This window comes from Xiphophorus couchianus, chromosome 4 (genome assembly GCF_001444195.1).
Source record: "Xiphophorus couchianus chromosome 4, X_couchianus-1.0, whole genome shotgun sequence".
NCBI lineage: Eukaryota > Metazoa > Chordata > Actinopteri > Cyprinodontiformes > Poeciliidae > Xiphophorus > Xiphophorus couchianus.
The window spans coordinates 24,302,404-24,312,969 of record NC_040231.1 but is presented as its reverse complement, the minus strand read 5'-3'; the positions used below and the strand labels follow the sequence as shown (position 1 = coordinate 24,312,969).

Below are 10,566 nucleotides of genomic sequence, written 5' to 3'. Positions count from 1 at the left end.
AATATACTTTAGCTAATTTTAGCATATAGGCTTCTCTGCACTACATTAGCTAAAAGTGACTTTTTCTTACTGTTTATATTCTTCAACATTTGATAAGCAGAAAGTTTTGCTTCTAAAGAAGATTGCACGCTGCTTTATTTCTTTCATGTTTCTCAATCAACTAAATGATAATCATGAAAGAGATGATTTCCATAAATAATAAAAATCAAAAGTTTGATTCTAAAAATCATATTTGTTGAATTGCATTATGGGAACAAATTGGCTTCCTAAAGCCAGGAAAGCTGTTGGTGATGATCATTAGACAACAAAATCCCAGAGCAGCATGGATTTCTGCCTTTCTTTATAAAAGCTTTATCCACCTGTGAGATATGGTGGTGGTATTGTGGTGTGGGCCAGTTTTACATTATACTAAGAATGTAGAGAATCTGTTTAAAAGGCGTTAATATTATAATATAGTAGCAGGTAACGTGTAGGACTGACCAAGACAAAGAGATGTTCCACCCTGAGAAAATAAAAAAGGATCAAATGTGGTGAAACTGTGAAGCTTAGGAAAGGGAAACGACTGCTTAGTAAGTGAATGAATTTAAAACATGGAGAACAGATGTTTTAGGTAATGTCTGAGCCAAATGCATAAAAAAATATGATAGTACTTACAAACGATTAATGAGAGCAACTTTTTTTATCCCATCTACACCTTAACAGTAGATCTCGAAATCCTCATTTAAATCACATAACATTTTATTTTGAGTGATTCATGAGTAAGGAGACAGATCCTGTGAAGCTCATGTTCTGCTAAAATGTTATCCAAATGAATTTACAAAAAGCAAGTCGTGATTTTCAGGAATTCATTAAAAAGCTATTAGAAATCCTAATGTGACCAAACTGAAAACGACAAATCGCATTAAATAAAAAGTGAGCTTGTAGTACATCATTCCAACTTTATCAGCCCTGCCTGGCCTGCAAAGACAAAAACTACCAACGAATTTGGCTGCAGAGATAAACCTCCCATAATGGCAGCGATAACACGGGGTTTCCCATACACTCTGAAGCCAGCTGTTGGGTGTAGGATCACATTCCTCTGATGTTCAAAGGACGACGCGATGCTTCTCATCAACAAAATGACAAACAAATGGTCCTGCCGACATGCACTCGCTCAACTAAGACCTGTACGCTCAAGGGCACAGGCGCAAATCCAGCTTCTCAAGGTCTTCCCTGTATTGTTTACCATTTTCCAAAGATGTTGTGGCTTTTGTTTTACCCTGACCTGGCTCGTCACCAGCTCAAAGAGCCTATAAAGAGAAAGCTCAGACAGCTTTCATCATTTTACACTGGTTGGGCTTGAGGAGCTACGTCGACATCGTTTCATACCCTCCGTCTTATGGACTCGATCTCTTCCTGTGGTGGGACCATGTCTACTGTGGATATGGATGGTGCGGTGACAGACCTGGTGTCCATTTCCTTAAATGCCACAGCACACCTGTCACCTGGCATCCCGATAGCAACAAGAACCCTCATTCTTCTCGTTTGTCTGCTGGTGGTGGCTTGGAGTCACACGGAGAAAAACACGGTTCCAGGTAGGTCCAGCTTCAGTTTCTTAGCCTCAGACAACGAGCTTAGCGTAAGCGCCAAGAAATTCACTGTCATCTACCACAACAGGCCCTTCGTTCTGCCTGGGTTTTGGTCCACATTTATCATACTTGAGATTTATCTGGACTGGGATTGGCACAGCCAGCAACTACTATAACAAGAAGTACGGAGACATTGTCAGAGTTTGGATCAACGGAGAGGAGACCCTTATACTCAGCAGGTTGGTTTTCTCCTTTAACGTTAAAGACACTGTACAAATCCTCTCAACTTTTATGACAACCCATGTATCCCTTTTTTCCCCTTCATCAGGGCCTCGGCAGTTAATCATGTTCTGAAGAATGGAAAGTACACCTCCCGTTTTGGGAGCAAACCAGGACTCAGCTGCCTCGGCATGAATGAAAGAGGCATCATCTTCAACAACAACGTAGCCCTGTGGAAAAAGATACGCACCTATTTTGCCAAAGGTATCATCTTAGAGCCTCAAACCGGCGCTGTAGAGTGCAGATAGTTCACACGACTGTAAATCACAAACAAAAAGGCCCATGTTTTAGCCCTGACAGGTCCCAATCTGCAGCAGACCGTGGAGGTTTGCGTGTCCTCCACGCAGTCCCACCTGGACAACCTGGACAGCTTGGCTCACGTGGACGTCCTCAGTTTGCTGCGCTGCACTGTGGTTGACATCTCCAACAGGCTCTTCCTGGATGTCCCGCTCAACGGTGAATACAACCAGGCATCTTGTAAAATAAAAGAAGTGGTGATTCAGAGCACGTTAAGCTAATCATTTGTGTTGTCTGCAGAGAAAGAGCTGCTGCTGAAGATTCACAGGTATTTCGAAACGTGGCAGACGGTGCTGATCAAACCTGACATCTACTTCAAGTTTGGCTGGATTCACCAAAGACACAAGACAGCAGCGTGAGTCAGTGTGCTGCCATGTGCATATGTTGACCTGTATGGGGTTATGTTTAACTGCAAGGCAACATTAATTTACCTTCTCACAGCCAGGAGCTTCAGGATGCCATAGAAAGCCTCGTGGAACAAAAGAGGAGAGAAATGGAGCAGGCAGATAAGCTGGACATCAACTTCACGGCAGACCTCATATTTGCACAAGTCAGTGAGATAATTGCACGTTTCCAAACAAAGCCTTGAGTGTTTCTTTTTATTATTATTTTCTCCCTAACTCTTTGTGCGTATGCTCTCAGAACCACGGAGAGCTGTCGGCTGAGAACGTGAGGCAATGCGTGCTGGAGATGGTGATCGCTGCTCCGGACACTTTGTCCATCAGCCTCTTCTTCATGCTGCTGCTCCTCAAACAGACCCCCCACGTGGAGCTGCAGCTGCTGCAGGAGATAGACACCGTCATAGGTGAGCTGCTCACTGTGCTGAATAAACACAGGTTGCAACTCGTTCCGTTGTGTTGCATTGATGACGTTTTTGCTCACCAAATGAGTTGGATTCAACATTAAACTAAAAGGGTTGCATTCAGTTGTTTTTCCTGACATTTATTTCAAACAACGTTCTTAGTTCGTTGGACTCCGTTAGCTGTGGAATATCCCAGCTTCTGGTAATGAAACAGAATTTTTGTCTTTTCTTTGAAGGCGACAGACAGATGCAGAATGGGGACCTTCAGAAGCTGCAGGTGCTGGAGAGTTTCATCAACGAGTGCCTGCGCTTCCACCCGGTGGTGGACTTCACCATGCGGCGAGCCCTGTCGGATGACGTCATCGAAGGTTACCGGGTGCCAAAGGGCACAAATATCATCCTGAACACGGGCCGCATGCACCGGACAGAGTTCTTCCACAAGGCGGACGAATTTAGTCTGGAGAACTTCCAGAAAAATGTGAGTGGTGAGAAGGTTCACGGTCCAAAAACGAACTTTTAATTGTTTAATATGTAAATGTAAGGGAACAAACTTCATTTTCAAACTCTTTGATTGTTTTTTCCTCTTTACTTTCCTCATTGATGTGGATTAAAATCTGATTAAACCACTTGGCAGAAGTTTCAGCGAGGCATTTGGAGATTTTGCTGCAACATTTTGAATCTTCAGTCTGGAAAATGAATCGCATCAGAAGAAAATCCTTATGCATGTGAAAATATAACTAACTGCTGGAAACACTGATGATTACGGCAGTTAGTCATTGCAAATATTAGCTATAGAGAAACTGAAATATGGCATGCATTATCTGCCTGAATAATTACAATGTTTGAAACTGCAGCTTTTGGTTTTAGTTTTTTAAACTTGACCGTTTCAACCGGCTCTCTGCTCAGTCCTCCCCCTCAACATGCCGCCTGTCCTCTTCCAGACTCCCCGCCGTTACTTCCAGCCGTTCGGCTCGGGCCCTCGCGCCTGCGTTGGCAAGCACATCGCCATGGTGATGATGAAATCCATCCTGGCGACTCTGCTCTCGCAGTACTCCGTCTGCCCCCACGAGGGCCTGACCCTGGACTGCCTCCCACAGACCAACAACCTTTCCCAGCAGCCCGTGGAGCATCAGGAGGAGGCCAAGCAGCTCAGCATGAGATTCTTACCCCGACAGAGAGGAAGCTGGCAAACGCCTTAGACGCACCAACAATGTTCACATAATGTTGTATGGATACGCCCTCCATCACTACATCTGTTTATTGTCTTATGATTGTACAAAGCACTGCTGTTTCATTTTACGAGTCATATATTTTGTGTTTATACTCATGTTGTTATGAACTATGTACAATGTAAGTGTCTATATGCTAACTTTGAAGTAAATGTAAATTATTATGTTAAGGATGTGTGTTTTCGTCTTTCTTTTGGTGGTTTTAACGCTATACGAAATACAGCAAGGGCAAGGAAAATTGCTTAATGTAACTGAAAATAGTTAATAAATAACAGTTTTTGTAATACATAATATATATTTATCAATACAACTAAAATTAAACAGATATGTTTCTAATGTTGCATTAAGATTAGAAACATCCATGGAAGTTAAATTAAGTGTGAAAGGTCTAGACATCTGTTATGTACCATAAGTATCTACTTATAAGTTGAGATGAATTTTGAAAAGCCAAAACATTAACAAAAAGTTTAATTTTTTGTATATGATGATATTGATCAGCAGAGGGCGCTATTGTACTTCCAAAAGGCCTGCAGTTTATGGTTTAGCAGCCACGTCTAAATAAAGTAACCAGTCTGTTCATTATGCTTAATTGGTCTTCCTCTGGCCAAATTTCACAAGCTGATGCTGATGAAAAAAGAAAGAAAATCTTTCTTTCTTTTTTTGCTTTCTTGTTGTCAACACCACTTCAGGAATTTAGCAAAAAAAAACAAAACAAAACAAACAGACAAAGAAAACTCAAGAGCACATCTCAGAGGTTTGCTTGCCTCAGGATGCCCTTAAAACAATAACAGGGATAAATGGTGGGAGAAGGTTTCCTCTGCACAGCACAGTCCCTCTGGAGATGTCGGTTGTCAGCTGTCTGTCAGGGATGCAAGACGGCGAAATATCTAAAATGAATGAGTGGGCTCCGTCCTTTACTGACACAAAACCACCTGAGACCTGCTTTTGCTGACTAAAGATAGACGAGGAAAGAAGAGACACATGTACTTTTTGGAGCAAATCAGCATCTGCAATAAAGCATTTCAGCACGTCAGCGACAAATTTACTGATTGTGTTCGGGTTGGGTTGGGGTTTTGTATCTGCATTGATTCCTGCTGTAGGACAAAAACAGATATATGTTAAAAAAAAAAAACTCACATCTGTAAGGGAGGTTAAGTTATTAAACTTTGCAACAAAACAGTTTTACGTTAAAACACAAATGAGAAATTGCTATAGAGGTAGATAGACACGGCTTGGGTATGTGTTAAAATGATGATTTATATTAAAAAATCGTGTTATCTTTTCTTATTAAAGAAAACACGTGTAAAGTATAGAAACAGTGTGAAAGAACAAAATGTGATTTGATTTCCAACCTGCTCACACCCACTATTTGAAAACAGTTTCTCCAGAAGCACAAAGCATGAGCATCCAGTAGAGATGTCACAGAGTTCCTGTTAAATCTGACAGTTCCTCATCTGTGTTTTGCTTCGTCTCCCAGCATTTTTTTTCCCCTTGCTTTGCTAAGCTAACCTGTCACATACTGGGAAGTTTGACCACAGCCTGAGCCACTGACGAGGACAAGCTGGGTCCAGTGAGAGGCTGATTTAAGTTTAAAAAATAAATGAATAGAAGAGGATCGGTGTTCAGCCGAAGTGTTTCCTCCAAACGCGATCTGACAAATGTGTTAACACTTACTGAAGGGTACAGAAATGGCTTCAGGCAAAAAAAAAAAAACATGCCAAAATTATGGACTACTCACCCCAGGAGCCCAACTACTGTCATATCCGTTTTGAAACATGGTGGTGGTAAAACATGCCCATGATACAATCTACCTGAGCTTGGCCAATTCTGTGAAGAGGAATGGACAGATAGATGTTAGTGAAGCAGATTGTGCAAATCCGATAAAGGATTTGCAGCAAAAGTTGGTTCTATTCCCAACTTTTGACCGAGATAGGCTGAACGTACAGTAAATGCACGGCTGAACCCAAAGCCTCAAATTGTTTCCTCCATGTAAAAAAAATGACACAGAAGAATTTCTAAAGTGACTTCACTGAGAATAATGGGATCCAAGATGGAAAATAATAAAAGAAATGTGGCTCCAAACTAAGGGATGCCAGACATCTGCTGAATAGATCTGTGGTAACATTTAATTCACATGCGCTGCTGTTGTTGCATTGATTTGTGTGTGCGTGTGTGTAAGCTACAGTTTATGCAATACTTTTAAGAAGGAAGTGAAAAATGCTTGTGTTTTCATTTTGTTCATCTGCGTTTGTTTATGACACAAACATTTTGCTGCATGCAGTGTCATGTTGTTGTTGGAATGTCTATGATGAGTCTTCTGTATTACAGCCCGCTGAGCTGCATTTCGCTTGGAGTCGATTGTCAATACCAACTAAACTTTATGTATTTGCTTATGAGGGTCTATTATGTTTATTTTGTGGTTATTGGAAGCCTAATGGTCTATGTATGCATCTAATTCAGCTTCCCAATTACAAATTCATGGAGAAAGGATGACAGATGGCCTTTAAACCCCCCCCCCGACAAACTCCAGCCTCTCAGCAAAACTTTACACAGTCTTGCCTCGTACTCTGATTGACAATCTGATTGATTACATACTGCTAAGGACCCACACAAACACAGCCACAGACAAACACACACCCACACATCATTTTCAGCTTAGATTCTCAAATGCCAGCGGCCATACTGTCTTTCTGTTTAAGTCCCCTGCTGGATTAGTGCTTCATAAAAAAAAAAAAAGGAGCACTGGTGGTCATGGAAACATCCAGCAGAAAGGAAAAACTGGCAGTGTACTCATCTCCCTTCGTCGTCGGAGCGCTGTCACTGTGAATAGTACCTCCTACAGTCAGCAGTGACACTGTTTTCCATGATGCTCCCAGACATTTGCCTTTTTGCATGCCTCTCTGCCTCCCTGGTAATGAGTGCACCAATTTTCAGAACATTTCATAAGAAAGTGGGACAAAATATCTCACAGTCCTTCTCATCAAGCTGCTTTGTAACAGGAAACCCAGACAGGCAGGACACAGTCTTTTATGAAGCTTATACTTGCCAAACTCAACTCATTTGTTTCCTGTTAAACAGCAGAGGAGACTGTCATCATCCCAGCACAGTTTTCTGCTTCATGTTCTGTTTCTTTTATTTTTTACAAACAAGCCATGGAGGGTGAAGTTTGAAGAGTTTCAGAGTAAACATTTCCCCTTAGTAATCTAAATTTGGCTCTTAGCATCCAACATGAACAGCTCTAAGAGTAGAAATCTGCGACATTCTTGGTCAAAAATAGTTGCAGAGATGTAGTTTATCATATATATTATAAACCAAATTAGCAAAACCAGGCTCTTGAAGGATGCACGATTCCCAAAAAGAAGGCATAAATAACTGAGATGCATCTTTAATCTTGACTGCTTCTACAAACATTTGTGGTCAGTCTGAGAAGCTCTGTGAACTTCAGCATGGTACCTTGATGGGATGCCGTTCTTGTAACAAAGTTAGTCTGTAAATTTTGTTGACACTAAATATTCCAAGGTCAGTTATTGGTGGTATTATAAAAATCTGGAAGAAATTTGGAGCAATGTGACCCATCTTGAATCCAAGGTTTGGGGTGCGCACAGGTTAGATTCAAAGTCTACAGATTAAATGTTATGCTATGTCCAGATTAAATAAAAAACAGCACACAGAGAGCTTCATGGATCGGTTCAGGTAGTGTTAGATGCAGCGATGTAAAGCACTCCAGACTGGTGTAAGGAGACAATGCCCAGGCTAGAGTCTGGCCTCATAAATGCATTTCTGGTAGAATGGCCATAAATTTCCCAAGCGCACTTTTAAACCTTTTAGATAGAGTTTAATTTCAAAACCACATTGAGGGGGCGAACTTAAACATGGTACAAAACTTGTGTAAGGAGGTCGTGGTGGTTTAATCCTGCAGCACCAGCGCTGAGGATCTGGGTGTAGCATGGAGAAGCATGGTGGAAATGGTGGGAGTGTGGACATTACACTGGCATGGCCGGGTCACCAAGACTGTGAAGCAGGCCTGAGTCAGGATGTGATGCGATCATATAAATGACAGAGTGGTCGTGGGAATGTGCAGCTGACGTGTAGATTATGATGCATGCAGTTAAAATGAGGAGTGGAGCAACATGAGGAATCCCTTCAAACTCAAAGAGGGTTTCTGAATTTGCCACCATCCAGAGAGATTCTCTACATCTTGGCAGTGGGTTTTCATCCTGTTTGTATATTGATTCAAACATTTTAATTACAATACAATATGTCTGTTGATTGCTAATGGAGACACACATGAGCAGCATAATCTCTTTTAAAACTAATTTGACTGGATTACATGTTCTGTTTATTTCATTTGTCAATTTGTATTTAGCATTCACAAATCTACAAATATAGCTGCCATTAGTATAGTCTTAAGAACCCAGTTAGTGCTGATGATAGGCGGCACCAAAAGGCTAAAATTAGAGCACAGCTGGTATGACCTACACAGAATCATGCTCACTGATAAGATCTGTTTTGGTTAGATATTTCTGTTTCTCCAAACACACAAAGGTACAGCAGGCAATCATAATGCTGCTCTGTCTCAGGCCAGGAGCGGTGTGTGCTTCTATTCATGCCCACACAGGCCTCACATCCACTCTCCATTTCACATCAGGTCAAAAAAAAAAAAAAAAAGAGAGCAGGCTATATTGCCAGGATCAAAGAAGCGCAGCTTGTTGTTATTACTGCCACATCTTTTTTTTCCTCTTCTTCTTCTTATTATTTTATTGTCTCTGCAGAATTGCAGAGGCGAGTCGACGTGACACGCAAACAGGCAACAAATGCTCGCCGAGTCAAAGATAAGTGAGCCTCGGGCAGTGGGAAGGAAGGCTGATGCCATCTGGTCCCCAGCGTTCCCGCTGAGCAGCTTTCAGGTCCACACCTGGGACGGCGGTAATGCCTCTGAGTTCTGTCGGACCACCGACTGAACGCCCACCTGCCCCCAACACGCCGCCCAGCCTCATCCAGCAGAAATTAATTCACGTTGATTAAAAAGAAACACAACTTATGATCTGTTTACACATGCATGGTGCCGGTGTGTTGCATTTATTACCCTCGACAGGTTCCAGTAGGGGTCCTGATGGGTTTGTAATCATAGGATCTATAAAGGCATTTTAACAGCATTAGCTAAAATGACCACAGATGTTTCAGCTGTGAAATTATATCACTCTTTACAAGTCGTTGTGGAAACATTAAAAAATATATGCTTAGACAAGATAGTGCTGAGCCCGAAGGGGGTAATGGACCCCGTTCCTGCGGATCCTGGGACACAGCATTAGTCCATTGTTACGTATACAGTTCTAAACACAGAGTGTGTAATTAAAACAGGACCTTCAAGCCTTCGGCAGCACAGCAACACCCATGGATGGAAGACAAAAGCCCAGACATCAGCTGACGAAAGTAAGCTCTTAATTCTCCATCAGCAGCAAGAGAAATAAAGTAGCAACAAAATCAATAAACCTTTTGATGTTTGACATTAGCAGTAATAATCACAGCAAATTCAGGTTTATCTAAAGTAAAAGCTCACTTTATATGCTCGGTGTTATAACACGCTGTAACATGAACAGTTTAATTTGAAACAGTAGATTGGGAATGTTGAGAGATCAATATCATCTATAGATTATCAGTCTGTCCATTTTGAATTCACTCCTAGAAATATAAACTGATGCCTGCGACTAGAGGTGAGAGGTGGGGTACACTTTGGTCAGGTCGCTAACCCATTACAGTAATAAACTTTTTATTCTTTCGAAAAATATTTGGTTTTTTAATGCAACATGATTCTTCTTAATCTTTTACTGTGATAGGCTGGGAAAGATTATAAAAAATGTCAACTCTTTAACTGAATGCAGCTCTTTCAAGGTTGTTTTCTGCCCTCAGAAATCTGAAAGATACCTTCATGTTTCTTTCTGATTCTGAGTCCTTCAATATTAATTAAGTTCTGATGTGATTTCAGCTGAATGAAAACATTCTTCAGTTTTCATCCTTGGATACAGTGGTGTATCCAAGGACTTGTTCTCAACGTAAAAGATAACATTTCCAGTGAAAGAGAAGAAATACTTCTTCCTTTTGTGTTTGAAAGTCGGTGTTTCTTATGCAACCAAAGTGATGGTGTTATGATGTTCTAAGCTCAAACATAAAGCCTCTATCACACCTTTGATCACCTCCCAATAATCCTTGCAGCAGACGCTCCCATACTGCACACTTTGCCTGGTGGTCTTGACTAAATCCTCTCTGTTCCAATGATCCTTACCTCATCTCTACACATCAGCTTTCCACAATTAATTCTGATTCTGTGATGTTAAATTTTCCCGTCAAATCTTATAGTGAAATGCAAATTTGGAAGATCAAATTGTAGTAA

At 41.3% G+C, this 10,566-nt stretch overlaps 1 protein-coding gene across 1 annotated transcript; it reads left to right on the top strand.

Annotated features, from left to right (window-relative positions):
• The first annotated feature begins 1,318 nt into the window (after nucleotides 1–1,318).
• cyp19a1a (cytochrome P450, family 19, subfamily A, polypeptide 1a) lies at nucleotides 1,319–4,345 on the top strand. Its single transcript, XM_028013792.1, has 9 exons — nucleotides 1,319–1,574; nucleotides 1,657–1,807; nucleotides 1,897–2,051; nucleotides 2,139–2,303; nucleotides 2,385–2,499; nucleotides 2,586–2,694; nucleotides 2,787–2,949; nucleotides 3,183–3,424; nucleotides 3,888–4,345. The coding sequence occupies exons 1-9, from the start codon at nucleotides 1,379–1,381 to the stop codon at nucleotides 4,143–4,145; spliced, it is 1,554 nt and encodes a 517-aa protein (XP_027869593.1). The 5' UTR covers nucleotides 1,319–1,378; the 3' UTR covers nucleotides 4,146–4,345.
• Nucleotides 4,346–10,566: the final 6,221 nt, after the last annotated feature.

Excerpts from the sequence above, each read along its gene's own strand:
- cyp19a1a (XM_028013792.1), top strand. The coding sequence starts at position 1,379 with ATGGACTCGATCTCTTCCTGTGGTGGGACCATGTCTACTGTGGATATG. Across the intron at positions 1,808-1,896 it reads GAGACCCTTATACTCAGCAG|GGCCTCGGCAGTTAATCATG; the intron begins GTTGGTTTTCTC and ends CCCCTTCATCAG. Across the intron at positions 2,052-2,138 it reads ACGCACCTATTTTGCCAAAG|CCCTGACAGGTCCCAATCTG; the intron begins GTATCATCTTAG and ends CCCATGTTTTAG.